The 17,839-nt window shown below is 41.4% G+C and overlaps 1 protein-coding gene across 4 annotated transcripts in view; it reads left to right on the top strand.

The window, feature by feature from the left end:
- The window catches only part of LOC129144615 (tripartite motif-containing protein 5-like), a 39,498-nt gene that overhangs the window by 4,027 nt on the left and 17,632 nt on the right, over window positions 1-17,839 (top strand). The window contains exons 4-7 of one of the 4 annotated variants that reach the window (XM_037522812.2): window positions 3,615-3,637; window positions 5,574-5,674; window positions 5,967-5,993; window positions 6,254-7,407. The exons of 1 other annotated variant lie outside the window; for it this stretch is intronic. In XM_037522812.2, coding sequence (XP_037378709.1) covers window positions 3,615-3,637; window positions 5,574-5,674; window positions 5,967-5,993; window positions 6,254-6,849 — 747 coding nt within the window. In that variant the 3' untranslated portion in view covers window positions 6,850-7,407. Of the gene's footprint in view, window positions 1-3,614; window positions 3,638-5,573; window positions 5,675-5,966; window positions 5,994-6,253; window positions 7,408-17,839 lie in introns of those variants that run through there. 2 more of the 4 variants (XM_054699483.1, XM_054699484.1) reach the window with 2 other exon arrangements.

Below are 17,839 nucleotides of genomic sequence, written 5' to 3'. Positions count from 1 at the left end.
CAGGGCTCCTTGGGGCTCCATCCTGCTTCCTTCCTTCTCTTCTCTTTAGCTCCACCCTCCTTTGGGTGGGGCAGGGAACTTGGAACCTCCCTCTTTCCTGGGGACCACCCTGTTACAGTAAGATCTCAAAAGAAGCCCCAGCATCTGACACATGAGAACCATGTGGGCAGATTTCCCTCCCCTTCTGTATTGCTGTGCTCTCTCTGGTGTGACCCTAAGGTGCTTCTGCTCTGCAGTGTGCTTCTTACATTTATAGGAATAAGTGAATGCATAAATAACAAGGGGAAAACCTCATTTTTATTAATGTGTCAAGTATAATGCAATTGTGTGAGCTTGGAATGAAGATGCATTTTATTCAGGTTTATTTGATATCCCTGTTATTAGGTGCTAGTGTTACCCATTCATTAGTTAAATCGAGTGAAGCTAAGTCCAGGTGAACAAATGCACTTCAGAGTCTTAACAAGCATTTTTTCCCCCTCATGGAATGAGTAGAGATTTTCCCCCTTGTTTCTCTATTTTCTGAGAAGAATTATTGAAGGCCTGGTATTTATTTTTAATTACTCAGTGGAATTCACAAATGATGTCTTATTCTGGCCCTTTTTGTGTGAAAGGGTACATATATGTGTGTATATAATTATATATGTATGTAACAAAATATATATAATTTACTTGTTTAATTTTTTAAATAATTTTTGTGTCGTTTTTGGCAATGTATGTCTTCATAGGAGTTTGTCTAAGTTGTGTGCTTTGTAGATGCAAAGATACTCATGTTAATTCTTTATCATCCCTTCAATTCCTACAATATTCACTGTAATGTCCCTTTGATACCAAGGAAAACCAAGGTGCTTCACGGGGACTCCAAACTGAAAAGAGAAATAACCCATGTTGTCTATTCTATTTGGCTTTTTAAAAAAAAAAGATTTATTTATTTATTCATACACGCGCTAGGTCCAGTCAGAAGCGCGGGAGGGTGAGAGAATTCGCCAGAGCCAGAGCGGGGAACAGAACAGGCAGACTGATGAAAAAATATACTGCTGAGGGGAGCAGGGGGCCGCAGAAGAGGCCTGCGCGCCATTTGGGACCCTCATCGGCATTTGGGGATCGAACCAGCACTGCAGAGGCTGCGGGCAGCTTTGCAACCCAGCGCTCAACTGCTGAGCCACAGGGGAGGCCTCACGTTGTCTATTCTAGGGGTTCTTGTTACCTGGTCCATAAAGGCAAAGCAAACAAGTTTTGCTGAAAAGGTTTTAATTGGTTTGCCAAAGTGCTGGAAGGCAAAAGAGAACAGCAGGTGTAGGAGGGAGGCAGCTAAAAGCCCTCTAAGGAGCAAAAGTGTCGAAGTAACAAAAGTAGCAATCTGAAGTAGGACATCCCCCCTCAAAAAAAAGGGGTAGACCCTCCAGAAGCAGGACTGGCACCCCTCCTGCATATTTAAAGAGTATGTCAAGGCCCAGTTTCTCTCCTGGGTTCTCTCCTGGTGGCACCTGAGGTGCAGGACTCTGAAGCTCTCCTAGGTTGCCTTGGCTGTGTTCCTTCAGAAAGTCACTGCAGTCCTTCCAAGACCTTGAGTGTGTGTGTGTGGAGTGGGGGGGTGTTGGGGTTGGTGGTCAGGGTAGAGAAGGGCTGGGGGAGGTATCCCCATGAGGGGAGTGGGGAAGGCTGTGGGCACTTCGGTGGTTGGAAAACTAAGGTGACCACACCTGAGGAGAGAGATCCTGTATTGTGCAAAAATAAATAAAGACGTTTAAAGGATAATATGAGAAGGACAGAAGGAGGGAGAGAGAGAACTTGCAGATTGAATTTCTCTGCAGTCCCCATAATTAAAAAAAATAATCACTAGAGTGCTGGGCTCTCTTCCACCCTGTTTTCTTTCTCTCTCTCTCTTTCTTTCTTGTATTTATTTATTTATTTATACAAGCACTGGGTACAGTCAGAAGCACGGGAGGGTGAGAGAATTCACCAGAGCCAGAGTGGGGAGCAGAGCAGGCAGAAGGACCGAAGTACACTGCTGAGGGGAGCAGCGGGCGCCAGGAGAGGTCTGCGTGCCATGTGGGACCCTCCTCCTGTGGCCGGGGAGCGGCCGGGGATCGAACCTGCGCTGCAGAGGCTGCAGGCAGCTTTGCAACCCAGCGCTCAACCACTGCGCCACCGGGGAGGCCACCGGGGAGGCCCCCTGTTTTATTTTTAATTGTAGTGATTTGCTTTTCACCTTTTTTCTTAGTTTATGTCTCGTCGATTTTATTGATATTTTTATAGAATAAACTTTTATATTTCATTAATTTCTTTTAGGTTAATCATTTGTTTCTGTTCTCTACATATTTAGTGGGTGTGTGTTGTACGTGGTTAGCTTACTGTTCCTTTTCTAGTTTCTTAAAATGGAAATTCAGAAAACATCTTTTCTGGTTTAGTGTTTAATAATATAAATGTATTGCTTTAACTGTATTCCATATATTATTATTGTTTTGTTTTGCTTTTCATTCAATCCAACTTATTTTCAACTGTTTTTGCAATTTTTTTTCCTGTTTACCCTTGGAATGTGTGTGTGTGTGTTTGTGTGTCCTTTTTTTTTTTTCTTAAACTGCATTGATTTAACAACTTGGTGAAGTTACAGATGAGACATTCTAAGCTACTGGTTTCTGTTACTTTTCTAATGAATATATGAATATGCAGTTTAGAGAAAAAATTGAGTAACAATAGTCAATCAGCTGCACATATGTGTGTGTAAAATTCAAGGGACTGGATGAAGTCACTTATAGAAAGAGTTTAATGTGAGGAGAGAGAGACAGGAAAAGCACCTACATTAATGATGTCTGTGTGCACCTCATAAAATGTCATGCAAACTTCTTGAAGAGTATTACAATTTTCTTTTTTTTTTTAAATAGAGGCATGTTTTATTTATTTGTTTGTTTGTTTGTTTGTTTGTTTTGTTTATACATGCACTGGGTACAGTCAGAAGCGCGGGAGGGTGAGAGAATTCACCAGAGCCAGAGCAGGGAGCAGAGCAGGCAGAAGGACCGAAGTACACTGCTGAGGGGAGCAGCGGGCAGCAGGAGAGGTCTGCGCACCATGTGGGACCCTCCTCCGGTGGCCGGGGAGCAGCCGGGGATCGAACCGGCGCCGTACAGGCCGTGGGCAGCTTCGCAACCCAGTGCTCAACCGCTGCGCCACCGGGGAGGCCCGAGTATTACAATTTTCTAAATTCCCCTAAGCCTAGCATAATGCTTGACAATAGTAGCACATACATTCCATTTCTGCTGAATACACAAAAGACTATTAATTATTAAGTCATCTCAGAGGGAGTCTGCATTTAGGGAATAAAATCATGGGTTTCTACTTTTCCTTACAAGTATGTCTCATCTCCAGATACATGCTTGACTTCCACAAGAGTCAAAACTGTTTCTACCTCTTGGGAAACCTGACAGCATCACATGAGTTCTGGAATGTCTGGCCTAGGTCTTGTCTTTGCATTTGTCTCTGACAATGGTACCAACTCTACCCCACCTAATCAAGGGGCAAAGGAGATGTGATGAGGCCTTATAAGTGGAGAGAACCTATTACTTCTTGACACATGATTTTTTAAAAAATAATTAATTTATTTTTTCTTTTTCTCCTAGGATGTGACTGACATCATACAAAGGTATGTGTGGGAGGCCAGCGATGGTTTTTTTGTGCTGTGGAGAGATGCCTAATGATTTTTAGAGTAACCTCGTGTTCACTAACTATGAAGTATCATTGTGGGCAGAGAAATATGGGTATACATTTGTCTTAAATTCCTGTTTATAAAAAATGAGTTGAAAATGGATCAGATACTATGGAAAGGAATGGGGATGGTAGGAAGCTGACAAGTGTGGGTCAGTAGTAGCTTTAAAGATAAAGCATTTGACAAATGGCCAATAGGCACATGAAAAAATGTTCAACATCGCTAGTTACTAGGGAAATCCAAATCAAAACCGCAATGAGATACCATCTCACTCTAGTGTGACTGGCCCGCACCAAAAAAAAAAAAAAAATAAGGGAAACAACAAATGCCGGACAGGATGTGGAAATAAAGGAACACTCTTACACTGCTGGGGGGATTGTAAACTGGTCCAGCCACTATGGAAAGCTTCGTGGAGCTTCCTGATAACACTAAAACCTTATTTCCATCTGATCCAGTGATCCCACTACTAGGATCCCACTACCCAAAGAACACAAAAACACTAATTTGAAAGGAAAACTGACTCCTATGTTTATTGCAGCACTATTTACAGCAGCCAAGAATGGAAACAACCCAAATACCCCAAAATAGATGAATGGATCTATTCATGGTAGGAGAACCATGGGAACTACTATAACCATGGATATAAGAAAAAAATTGATAAGTAAAAAAAATCAAGGCTTTGAGTTATCAGACCTCTGTAACCTCATAAATTTTTTTTTAAAGGATAAAAGCTTCCTTTTTTTTTTTTTTTTTTTTTACAGATTTATCTATTTATTTATACAAGCAATTTGTAGAGTCAGAAGCGCGGGAGGGTGAGAGAATTCACCAGAGCAGAGCGGGGAGCAGAACAGGCAGACTGAGGAAGTACACTGCTGAGGGGAGCAGCGGGCAGCAGTAGAGGTCTACATGCCATGTGGGACCCTTACCCGGTAGCCGGGGATCAAACTGGTGCTGCAGAGGCTGCGGGCAGCCCCGCAACCCAGCGCTCAACCGCCGCGCCACTGGGGACGCCCTGTAACCTCATAAATTTTATTTACTCTGTGTGCTTATATCTAGGGTTCTTGCACATCATAGGTGCCTGACTTTTATAGGGGGCAGCCCAGATCTTCTTTTTCTGCCATCCACCCAGAATTAGCAACAATACCTTTATCTCTATAGTTCATCGACTATCTCGTGGGATATTTGGGCCCTGCTGTAAAAAAGTGATTCATCTCCTCACACACTCTGGCCCCAAGTATCAAGAGGCAGCATCTAAATTTAATTTCATACCTACCCGGCAGCATCGACCTCTTTCTGAACACATAAAATCCAGACCACTGTTCGGCTGGAGATCATCATGTATTCTTTTCCAAGTGTCTGCAATTATTCTCAGAGAGCCTGAGTCTTAAATGTTACTCTGAGGGCCTCGCTAGTGGGGAGTAGAGTTTGAAATCTTGGTTGTCTCCAGGGAGTGTTCCCAAACTTGATGTAGCTCAGACACCCAGGAGCCAGGTTCTGGAGCCTTCCTTTCTGTTTTTCTCTCTGGATCCCAAATGCATGTGGTGACTTTTCCACACATTCATTTTTTTTTAAGGTAATAAATTTTAGTTTGTCAAATCTGTTATTACACATAATTTCATATGGTTTTTAGCAAGTAGAGGGATAGATATTAATGATTTAACTTTGAAAGGAAGAATCTGCTCTTGAGAAGTCGAGACCTTCCCAGAGTCACACAGAGGTAGACATCAGCCCATTTTTTTCTGACTCTGAGGTCAGCATTTACTCTTTTTTTCTCATAGTTTCCAGGTAGAGTTCAAGTGCATTGCTTGGAGTGAAGAGATAAGAAGTCAGTAGTTTCGACAGGACAATAGTAGGGATCTGTTTCTCATTCTAGGTGTTGGCATTTCACTCTGAAGGAGCCCAAAACTTTTCCCGAACAAGCAAGACGTGTGTACCAAGCTCCGGATATGAGAGGGATGCTGCGAGGGCTTACTGGTGAGGTGGGGTCAGCCGGCTGGGTGACTGGAGGGTGTTGCAATGGCAGGGATCAAGTGAGGAAGAAACGCAGCTTTTAGGTGTGGACAGTGATGCTGGGGGCACTGGAGACCGTGGCTGAGGAAATGTCCTGTTGAGTGGGGATCGACCAGGACTCAGTGCTACCCTTATTTACTGGTTTACTCCCTGCCATAGTTCCAGGAATTTCCCTTAATCTGGAGAGGAAATAGAGTTCAGTGCTGTGTCCTTCGCTTAGATTTACCAGTTGAGATTTTATTTTTAATCATTTCAGACCTGGCGAGTGTGCGATTCTACTGGGGTAAGGATATCTTCATGTCATCAAACTTCTCTACTCTATTCACTTCATCTTTCTGAATTATTTGATTTCTAATAGAGCTCATATTTTAAATCTCATGTTTCTCATTCTAATACACATGCAGACTGATTCTGCAGTGTCTTATTTCTCCCTAAAACCAAAATACTTTCCATTTCCTGCTAAGTTATTCTCATGATTTTTCTCGCAATGTCATGTATAAGGACACTTCCTGTCCCTCACCCAAACCTTTAATTTTTCTGCAGTTGATGTCACCTTGAATCGGGCCATCAATGGACACTGTGTTGCGATTTCTGCAAATAAGAGAGAACTGAGATATTTGTGTGACAACAATCCAGTTACAAATGGGAATTTCTATTATGATTATTCTGTCGTGGGATCACCACTTCTCACAAATGGGAAACATTACTGGGAGGTAGATGTATCCAAAAAAAGTTCCTGGATCCTGGGGGTGTGTGGGGAAAACCATTACAAAGCATGTGCATTGAAGTTTAATATGAGAGTTCATGAGTCCACTTTTAAACAAGATTTTTATGCTGGATTACAGCCTGCACGAAACATATGGGCTATAGGGTTAGAGAATCGATCAGAGTATCGTGCTTTTGATAAGGACACTAACTCCCAGGAACCGAAGATCTTGTCTCTTTCCATGACAGTCCCTCCCAGTCGTGTTGGGGTTTTCCTAGACTGTGAGGTGGGCACTGTCTCCTTTTACAATGTCACAAACCATGGATCACTCATCTATGAATACTCCAAGTGTTGTTTTCCTAAGAGTATTCTTCCGTATTTGAATCCTCTGGATTGTACATTCCCCATGACTATTTGTGAACCAGGCCCTTGAGCTTCTTGATCCTCATGCACTTCCCTGGAGTGCCTTTTGCCTTGGGGGCATCTAAGGCACTGAGCTTATTTCCAACATTCTGCCACCTTTTCCTTGCTGCCTCCTTTCTTTTGCATTTGACATCCTTTATTTACCAACAGGTTGTATCACTTACCTTGTGTCAGATTTTTCCTAAATATCATGCACATTAAGAGAGACTCTTAATTTATCAATTTCTATTCTCCCAAGGAAAAATGAGGCCCCCTGCCCTCTGCCAAGTGTTTGTGATCTCATTTTCTCTGCCACTGACTGAGAAAATGAAGGCGTTAAGTAGTAAATATCATAAATGATAGGTACTAAGAGAGGCTGTTGTGTCCAGAGTGTATCTTTTTTTTTTAAATAAATTTTATTTTTATATTCCCCATACAATTGTAATCCCCTTATTTTGACCCCAATCCCTCTCCTCCCCGCCCCCCACCACCCATAGAGTGTCTCTGGTTCATAGTTGTTTGTTGATTTTGATTTTCACTTTCTTATAGTTATTCATTTTCCTGGTCCCTTATTTAAGTTTTCTAGATTCCTGCTATGAGTGAGACCATCCGGTATTTTTCTTTTTCTTTCTGGCTTATTTCGCTGAGCATGATCCCTTCCAGCACCATCCATGTTGCTGCAAATTGCATGTGTTTATCTTTTTGATTGCTGAGTAATATTCCATGGTGTATATGTACCACATCTTCTTGATCCAGTCATCTATTTTTGGGCATTTGGGCTCTTTCCAAAGCTTAGCTATTGTAAATAGTGCTGCTATAAACATAGGGGTGCAGGTGCTCTTTGGAATTGATGTTTCTGTGTCCTTTGGGTAAATACCTAGGAGTAGAATTGCTGGATCATATGGAAGCTCTATGTTTAGTAGGTCCAGAAATCTCCACACAGCTCTCCATAGTGTTTGGACCAGTTTGCACTCCCACCAAAAGTGCAGGAGAGTTCCTTTTTCTCCACATCCTCGCCAACATTTGTTGTTGCTAGTTTTTTTAATATGTGCCATTCTCACTGGTGTAAGATGGTATCTCATGGTAGTTTTGATTTGCATTTCCCTGATGACAAGTGATGTTGAACATTTTTTCATATGCCTGTTGGCCATTTGCATTTCCTCTTCAGAGAAGTTTCTTTTTAGCTCTCTGCCCATTTTTTGACAGGATTATTTTCTTTGTTTGTGTTGAGTCTTATCAGCTCTTTGCAGATTTTTGTGATCAGTCCTTTATCATTAGTGCTGTGTGCAAAAATGTTCTCCCGGTTGGTGGGGTTTCTCTTTGTTTTTGTTATTGTCTCTTTTGCTGTGCAGAAGCTCTTTAATTTGATGTAGTCCCAGCTGTTTATCTTTGCCTTCACTATCACTGCTTTGGGTGATGTGTCTGTAAAGATGTCTTTGATGTGCATATCACGTATTGTTTCCCCTATATTTCCTTCTATGTATTTCCAAGTGTTTCTTTTTTTAAATTTTTTTTAAAGATTTATTTATTTATGCATGAACTGGGGTACAGGCCAGATGCATGGGATGGTGAGAGGATTCACCAGAGACAGAGTGGGGAACAGAACAAGCAGATTGACTGAAATACACTGCTGAGGGGAGAAGCGGGTGAGACAGGAGAGGTCTGCTGCACCATGTGGGATTCTCACTGGCGGGCCGTGATTGAACCCGCGCTGCAGAGTTTGCGGACAGCTTCACAATGCGGTACTCAACCGCCTGCGCCACCAGGGAGGCACACAGAGTGTTTAAATTCAAGTCTTGTCACTCCACATACCAGCAGTTTAACCTAGAATAAATACTTAAAGGCTGTGTTAATTTCCTTCATTTTTATTTTTTATTTTATACATTTTTTACATCATTTTTCATTTTTGCACAATGTGTGCATTTTCATCTTGGTTATAGTCCCCATACAATTCCCACCCCCCTTGTTTTGATCCTACTTCCTCCTCTTTACCCCCGCCCCAGCCCAGTGTGTCTCTGGTTTGCTATTGTTGTTGATTTTCTTAAACTAATGTTGGTCAAAAAAACCACAACTGCCCCACATTGTGAGAAATGAAATAGCTACAGATTGTGATCTTTGTAAAAATGGAGGTTCTGTGTTCCCTGCCTCGCCTAATGAAAGGCAGAGCTAGTGGGGAGGAGAAGCTGAAGAAAACTGGGAGGAGACCCCCAGAGGGGAGACTGGAGGAAGCGTGTGGAGCAGAGACACGTGAAGAAGGAGGCCTGCTCGCTTCTCAGCTTTGGACTTACACCGTGGACTTGGGGGACACGGAAGGACCCGTGGAATCTGAGACATGGAGAGATACTTGGGAGAGGGTGGGGGGTGGAGACCGACAATGGCAGCCATTACCTTGATTTGTACTTTATTTTGCAATTTTTCTTCTAGACTTGCTTGCCACCTGATGACTATTTTCTGTGGTTCCTTGCCAGAAGGTGCCTTAGACTGGTGGCAAGCTTTGGGCTTCAGTGGCCTGCTTTGGGCCAATCCTGTTTGACTGGACGCTTGCCTTCGAGGATTGAATAACTTGGGGTGTTTTAGTGGAAACTGTTAACGCTTTCATCTTTCTATGCACAGTATCCTTTCACACTAAGAATATGTATTAGTTTTCTTTCAACAGGGTTACTCTGGCTTTGTTTAAAGAAATAGCACTTGATTAAATATTACATGGTCTTTGAATTTTAGCTAAGTATGAAATAAATGGTTCTGTATAGCCCGCTGGTCTTAAGTTTTTCATTTACCTGCAGTAATTCTATTTCATGGAAATTTTGAATTTGAGCTCTGTTTACCCAGCTGCTACTTCATTACAAGAGTCAGAAGTATACTTTGGGGATTTAAGAATGGTGTCAATAAGTGTTTGCCCTGGTCAGTCTAACTTTGCAGTTATAGACATTATTGCAGAGCTTCAGGCCACTCACCTGTGCTTCCTGTTACAGGAAGGGGAACTGTTTCTACAATAGATGATGATTTAGGGCTTGCTGGAATCCTGGTATCTTTGGGTATTTTTTTCTCAGCTCATTACCACAGAGTTCAGCTAGAAATAAAAGTGCATTGTTGGTCAGATAGTAACTGCTGCGATCCTGCTCATCCCCCGGAATTCCCCCCTCACCACTTTCGAATGACTTTGGATGACACAGGTTCCAAGGTGGAAAGTGCTTCTGTGTGTTTATGTGTTTGTACCTATACTTTAGTATGCATTTGTGGGCACAGGCAAAATTGATCAAAGTTTTCCCTTTGCTTTTGCCTTTCTAACACTCCATTGCTCTGATGATGAAGTCTAGGCCTCACTAGAAAACAAATCTGTGCTCTGGAATTATTAACAAAGGTCTCCTTTTCCTGGAATGCCCACTCCTCCAGTTCAGAATGAAGTACTTAGTTACAGGGAAATAAAAACGTGAATTTCTATATGCAACTGAAAAGAGCTATATATTGTAAGTTTTCTACTTTTTTGTTTTGTCTTTTGTTTTTCTTTATTTTTTCTTTATTTTTATACAAGAGCTGGGGTACAGGCCAGAAGTATAGGAGGGTGAGAGGATTCACCAGAGGCAGAGTGGGAACAGAACAGGCAGACTGACTGAAATAAACTGCTGAGAGGAGGAGCGGGCCACACAGGGGAGGTCTGCTGTGCCATGTGGGATCATTGCTGGCCGGCCTGGATCGAACCCACACTGCCAAGTCTGTGGACAGCTTCACCAGGCGTCGCTCAACCCACTGCGCCACTGGGGAGGCCCGGAAGACTTCTACTTTTTAACAGAATCTCCTGTCCTCAGACAATCTTCTGCTGAAAAGAATATGAGACTTTTAATTTGCTTCCAATTACACTCTCTTCTCAAGAAAAGGTCAGAAAACCCTGTGAGTGCCGGGGTCAGAAAACCTGAAGTGTGCCAATTGTGGATTTGCTGTCTACAAATCAACTGTAGGACTGTCCTCTCCCCATCACTTCAGAAACCCCCAGCAATGGTCACACCATCTTCTATTTCTGGGCCAGGACTGTTCTGGGACCTTCATGAGCAGATAAAGTATTTACATGATCCCTACAGGATCATCCATGAACAATGTGGCGGCATCATTGCCTAAAGTTACTGCCTGAACCAAACAGTTATAAAAGCAAAAAGGTTTTTCATACAAGAATTTGAGATCTTCATTGGAAAACAAAATATGCACTCACTAAATATGGAATTTCAACGACATGCTATTTAGCTTGAGGGCAGTTCCATACAGCACTTCATCCTGACTGCTTTTCTTTCATGATGTACAGACAGGTCAGTTTTTAACCCCAGCAGCCCCTCCATATTCCCCACTACTATACTAGGCATTTTGTATTAGCTGAACTCTTATTTGTCTCCCTATGGTGGGAAATAGGATGATTGCTTTCCCCTTAGTGTTTCTCCATCACTAAAACTATACATATTTTCCTGGCATCTGAAAGTAGAGAGATGCTATGAAACCTTTAGTAAGCCAAATGGGTAAAGCAAAATAGTCATATAATTTATAAATATAGAATATGTTTTGAGTATTCCCAGAATCAACAATACCTTACCACATCATGGAAAACAATAAAACCTAATACAACACAGCAATAGCAGGAGTAGTATGATAAATACTTGGCCTGTATGAAGAAGAATAGTGTGAACAGTGTAGTTTCACTCAGAGTCAGGAAGGCAGTGAGCACACTGGAAGGCTGAGTCACTAGAGGGTGGGGTGGTGGCAAGTACAAGAGAATCGGTGAAGGAGAAGACCAGGGCCCAATATTGACAGTGTAATGAATCCATCAGGGTAGGTAGGTCACTAACATCTATACCTTCTTTTGTGTCTGCCTGTCATACAGTTCTTTATAATCACTCATATCTTCCTGCAAAGCTACCCTAAATTCTCTGTATAGGCTCTCTGCAAAACAAGCTATGAACATAATTTTTGCTTTTTGACTTTACAATCCTGTGTTACTAAGTTAATCCTTCATAAGATAAAATGGCATAGCTAGAACTTTAGAAAAGTCTAGGCTAACTATAGGCAGATTACACTGTTTTTTTGAGGGTTCGCTGTCTTTTTTTCTTGAAGGCCTTCAGTTCACTGAGTTCAGCTCATGACCAATAAGGGGAGTAATCTTCTTCATTTAGTCTACTGGGATAATGTTCCTCTCATCTAGAAAATGAGAACACTGAGAACAGTGTTTGGTCAAATATCTAGATAATGTTGCCCAGCACATAGACATAATATTAATCACCACAGCCACAGGCATTGAGTAAGTTCTGAGTAAACCACAGGAAAAAAGATATGAAACACTGTTGGCTAAAATTTCTCACAGGCATTTACATAAATGTTAATATACCAGAATTGCATTATGTGCTACAGCAATTACGTTGACTGTGTCAATAGCATAGAACCATGGTTATCATTGGTATGTTCAGTGTAATTAAAACAACATGTCTAGCTCTGTGAATGCATAGCTATACATGGCATATGAGGAGTGCCTATGTCACTCCTTATATATACCTTTGATCATTGATCTGAAATAAGTAAAAGCAACATAGAAAAGATTCCTTCATAAAACATACCATTACTGGTGAAGAGTGCTTGAGAAGGGATACTCCAGAAGAATATAATGTGACACCAAAAGAGAAAAATAAAATGCCAGCTCCCAGAATACAATTCATGCAAAATTTAGAGGATACCATTAGACTCGAAAGACATCCCTAGTTAATTTGTTTTCAGAGCAAACTTTATTCATAGTGAGAAACTAAAACTGTGAATGTGCTCAGTGGTTATGCTTAAGTGATTTTCAATTCCTGACTCACAGATAGAAGGGAGTAGAAAAGTTTCTGAGCTAAAAGAGCTTACTCTTTTGAGGGTGCAAACAATGCTGAAATTTTTGTGAATTAACTAGAAATCGACTTGTCAGGTGCTCAACAAGTCTCACATCACTGGATGTATGAAGATTGCCAAGCTCTGCGTTCCTGGCACCATGGGTCCTGTGATGGAAGCTTCCACCATATTTCAGCTAAAACAAGTATTCAGAGCATGAACAAGACAGACAAAATGAATGACAGGAAAGAATGTGTAGGAAATGTCAGATTTTTCAGTTCAGTTTTTGAATGGCAGTGTAGAAAGGCTTGAACTTTACTCAAAGGAAGTGGGGAAAGTAGAAAAATGAAGGTTTTGTCAATGTTGCTCAAAGAAAGAAGGTTCTGGAAAAGCATCATTTTCTTTTTTGAAAGGTGTATTTTATTTATTTATGCATACAAGACCTGGGCTGTAGGCCAGAGGTGCGGGGGATGAGAGGATTCACCAGAGACAGAGTGGGGAGCACAACAGGTGGATTTACTGAAATATACTGCTGAGGGGAGTAGTAGGTGAGACAGGAGAGGTCTGCTGCACCATGTGGGTCAGCTCCCTGGCCAGGGATGGATCCTGTCCTGCAGTGGCTAACAGTAGCTTCATAGCAGCGCCATTTATTAACCTCCGTATTCTGTTACCTGTCATGTAATCTGGCTTTGGCACACTGTGAAAACTTTTCACTGAAACTCTTCCTCTTCTGTCTCCCTGAATTTGCAACAGAAACTGATAATTAATGATGTACCATTTGATGATGTGGAAAATTTTTTCTCAGTAGGCTCACACTGAGGAACATTTTTTAAATGGCATATTACCATTCACAAAGGCAGTCACTAATACATCATCAGCTTAAATTTACAAACTTATAACGATCATCTTCCCATATCTCCTCTCTTAGTAACCTTCAAATACACAAGAAGTCATTAATAATAATCATAGCGATGTATATTAAATCACATGCTTGGTGAATTTATTTTATATAACTGGAAGCTTATACCTTTTGGTGCCTTTCACCCATTTATCCATGCCCAAGCCCTACCTCTGACAACCACCAATATGTTCTTTGTATCTAAATTTCCTTTTTTTTAAAGAGTGAGACCACGTAGTATTTGTCTTACTTTACCTGATCTATTTCACTTTGAAAAATTCCCCTCTACATGTAGCCTTGTTGTCACAAATGGTAAAATTCAGTTCTTCTTACATGGCTAAATGATATTACACTCTGTGTGTGTGATTGTGTGTGTATGTTGTTGTAATATGAGTATACTGTATTATAAGCAGATCAACTATTTCCATATTGAGCCATAAATTCTATGCAATCAAATTGAAACTCTTCATGTAAGTGTGTGTGTGTTTGGAAATAGAGAATCTGTTTTATAACTTTCATGGCAATGCACAGTGCAGAGAATGGCTAAGAAATTTTTGAAGAAAACATTGGAGCCTCTTACATTACAATATCAAGAGTAGAAAATTTTCTTTATATTTGTATATTATTGGTTTAGTTCATACATGTAAACTAAGTATAAAGCAAGTACAAGAGAGTCTTTGGGCCTGTGAGAATTTGGTCTCAAATGAATGTGACCGCATTGCCTAGATTGACTTTCCTAGGGATCCAATATTTACAGGTTACTACAAACACCAGGCTACATTTCATCTTAAGGGATAGGAGTTAAGAAAGCTGATACATCTCTTGTCTAAGAGTATTAAGTGGAGGGGCCCCTAGAACCTCAATTCTGTCTCCTGAGACTATAAGGAAATACATATATGTTTTCATCTCATCTCTTCCAGAAGCTTTCCCAGCCTAGAATCTTACTTGTTCCTTTTAAATAGGTCCTTCCTACTACTCCTGTGAAACAAGAGAGAGAAGGCAGTTTGGTGATAAGGTTTTTTGTCATTACTAGGAGTGATCTGTATATGAGTGTCACACTGAGTAAAAATTCTACATATGTATTGTTTGAGTTAAATCTGTTTCATCTTTTACACAGTGTACAGGATGTATACATTCTGAGCTTCTTTTTATGGTATAAAGTGGAAATTTAAACTGCTCACTTTATTTATTTGTTTGTTTATTTCTTTGTTTGTTTGTTTTATGTTTGCATAGAAGAAGTAGGGTATAACCAGAGATGAGGGGGGTGAGAGGATTCACCAGAGATAGAGTTGGGAGCAGAACAGGTAGATTATGAAATAAACTGCTGTATTTCAGAGCAGCAGGTGAGACAGGAGAGGTTTGTTGTGCCATGTAGGTCAGCTCCCTGGCCGATGGTGGCAAACTTACCCCATAGCAGTGATAGTCCTGAGACTAATCCCTAGGCCACCAGGGAAGCAGTAAAGAGCATGTCAGTGTTCTGAACAACATAGTAGATATTTGCTCTCATGATTATTGAAAATGGTAAACTGTCTCCCTGTCCTGTGTAACACAATGTGCACATTTGGAATAACTGATTCTACTAAAGTCTCATTTTTCAAGCCCCCAAACTGCTGTCAAGATGACTCCAGTTCCAACCTTGTTTTATGTAACTTTTCATACTCAGGCTCTTTTTTTCCTTTATTGAGGTAACACTGGTTTACAACCTGCTACCTCATTAGGGGAATAGGTTCACATCTCAGAGGTATGTCACCAGCCCCAGATGCAAACACCACACCCTTGTCCTGGGGCCATGTGCCCTCCTCCCTTGTGCTGCCCCTTTCTCCCTCCCTCTCTAGTAGCCTCAATTCTGCTGCCATGATCTTCTATGTGAAATAATGAATGATTTCACTTATATGAGGAATATAGAGAAAACACATATACTGAGGGCTTTTTTAAGTCCTTTATTGGAAACGCTTAACTGCAAAGGTACCAGTTTCCAAAATCTGCACAACAGCTGTCTAGGAACATGTCTAGGAACAGCTATTCTCAAAAGGGTATTTGGTAGACTTTTGCCTGTGATGAAACACTTAGTGTCCCACCATACATATCACCCCATGCGCTCTTCTAATCAGTTTCAAAATCGACAAGAGGAATAGATTTACCAAGAGGAGCAAAAACACACACTCTTCTTAGAAAAATATGCATTGCAAACTAGAGCAGGTTCTTGCACAGAGCACACAGCAATATACAGAGGGGTAATAAGTTGTTCCAGAAAGATGAAAAACAAAGTGCTTGGGCTGGAAATGGGATAGTCATACACATACAAATGTGTATCTATGTGTGTGTGTGTGTTGTGTGTACACACATAGGTATAATTTTACACACAGTTTCTTTATCCCAGTCAATCTTCAAAAATATTCTATGAAGAAAGAATTCCTAACAGATAGCTGAAAGAATATATAAACTTATTTTTATTTATTTATTTATTTTTATAGAGGCATGCTTTATTTGTTTGTTTGTTTGTTTGTTTGGTTTATACATGCACTGGGTACAGTCAGAAGCTCAGGAGGGTGAAAGAGTTCACCAGAGCCAGAGCGGGGAGCAGAGCAGGCAGAAGGATGTAAGCACACTGCTGAGGGGAGCAGCGGGCGGCAGGAGAGGTCTGCGCGCCATGTGGGACCCTCCTTCAGTGGCCGGGAAGAAACCGGGGATCGAACCGGTGCTGCAGAGGCCTCGGGCAGCTTTGCAGCCCAGCGCTCAACTGCTGCACCACTGGGGAGGCCTGAGTTTGCGGACATTTTTGATGAGTAATCAGAAACAAACTTTAAGAATGTAAGGAGAAGTTTATTTGAAGGAAGAAAGCAAGAACTTCCCAGTATGCTGTACTTGGGAGGGGCAAGGAAGGCCTGTTTAGGGATAATTAAACCTCTCCCCCCTCCATCCCACTTAAATCTCATCGTCCTGTTTTGTGATTGGCTCTTCCTCCTAGTGGCTATGCTCCTCTGGACAGATGTGCCCAATTTCCTAGCTCCTATCTTAGTAGTTTGTTGGAGCCAGCTGCAGCAGTCTGGATGTCAGGGGTTCCTGAGGAATGGGACAGTCAGTGTCAGCAAAATCATGAGGGAGGAGGGTCGGGGAAATAGGAGACACAGACACTTGATCAGGGTGCAGGCATCGTCCTGCTGAGGGTCTCAGCAGCCCTTTATTTATACATTTCAAGCAAACCTGGAGCGTGCATAAGCATATTCATTAGGGCAGGAAGATAACAATCACCTCTTTCTCAGGAACAGCCAAGGGTCTATTTGCCCTCCTGCAGAGGTCGTGATATTTATTATTTTTTGATTTAAAGAAGGCACATTGGCTAAACAAAAGTATTCTTAGAATAGTCATTTACCTTAAACAAACAGTCATTTTATTACTAGCAAAAGGCTTATGTGACATTTCTATGTCTGCCATAGTGAAGGATTAACTAAGGGCTAGGGGAAACAAAGAGCAGGAAGTTACCTGGGGGAGGGGATACAAAGGGATTTTTTTCTAACTAACTTATAAAGTTTAGACTAACATATAACTAATTGATTAAAGTAAAAAACAGAAGGCTTTTATATAGAAATCATCATCTACAGTATATTGTTTTTTTATTGATTTGATATTAAGGAACCAAGGGCCTGGAGGGCGTTAATGCCAGGCAAGCCGCATTGACTCTTTCCTAGGCCCCAGCTCTCAATTGAGGGAGGAATTGTCCTAATTTAAACAAAGAGTTTTCTACCTATTACTCCTCTACTTTATCTAGTCAGCCTGTGGAACCAAGCATAGGTATTCTTAGCCACTGCTTTGTCATTTTGTGTGTAACTGCTGTCTTAGAATTTTAGGTTTTGCTGTCCCAGGAAAGACTACATTCCAGAGAATTTTTGACCCCACACCCCACTCTGGTTGTATCATGCCAGCCACAGCAGAGCCGAGTAATGGGTCTAACTAGCCATAAAATAGAGCTGAACAATTTGGGCCACTAATGGGGTCAAACTAGCCATAAAATAACTGTGCACCCACCATTGTTATGAAATGCACCTGTGTAACCAATGAATGATGCACCTGTATAACCAATGAATAATTGCCAACATGATTTAATTTTTAGGAATCTATTTGTAACCCTATATAAGATCCCTGTTCCCTTTGTTCAGGGCTCTCGATATCTGCCACTGCGTTGGTAGGTGCCATGAGTCCGGACTCGAGTCTGTAATAAACTCCCTTTTGTATTTGCATCGGCTGTCTTTGGCTTCTTGGAGGCTATGCTCGCCGAGTCTGCTGA

This window comes from Talpa occidentalis, unplaced genomic scaffold (genome assembly GCF_014898055.3).
Source record: "Talpa occidentalis isolate TD23 unplaced genomic scaffold, MPIMG_talOcc4v2.1 talOcc4.3, whole genome shotgun sequence".
Taxonomy (NCBI): domain Eukaryota; kingdom Metazoa; phylum Chordata; class Mammalia; order Eulipotyphla; family Talpidae; genus Talpa; species Talpa occidentalis.
The sequence above is the reverse complement of the archived record's forward strand: the minus strand, read 5'-3'. Positions and strand labels throughout refer to the sequence as shown.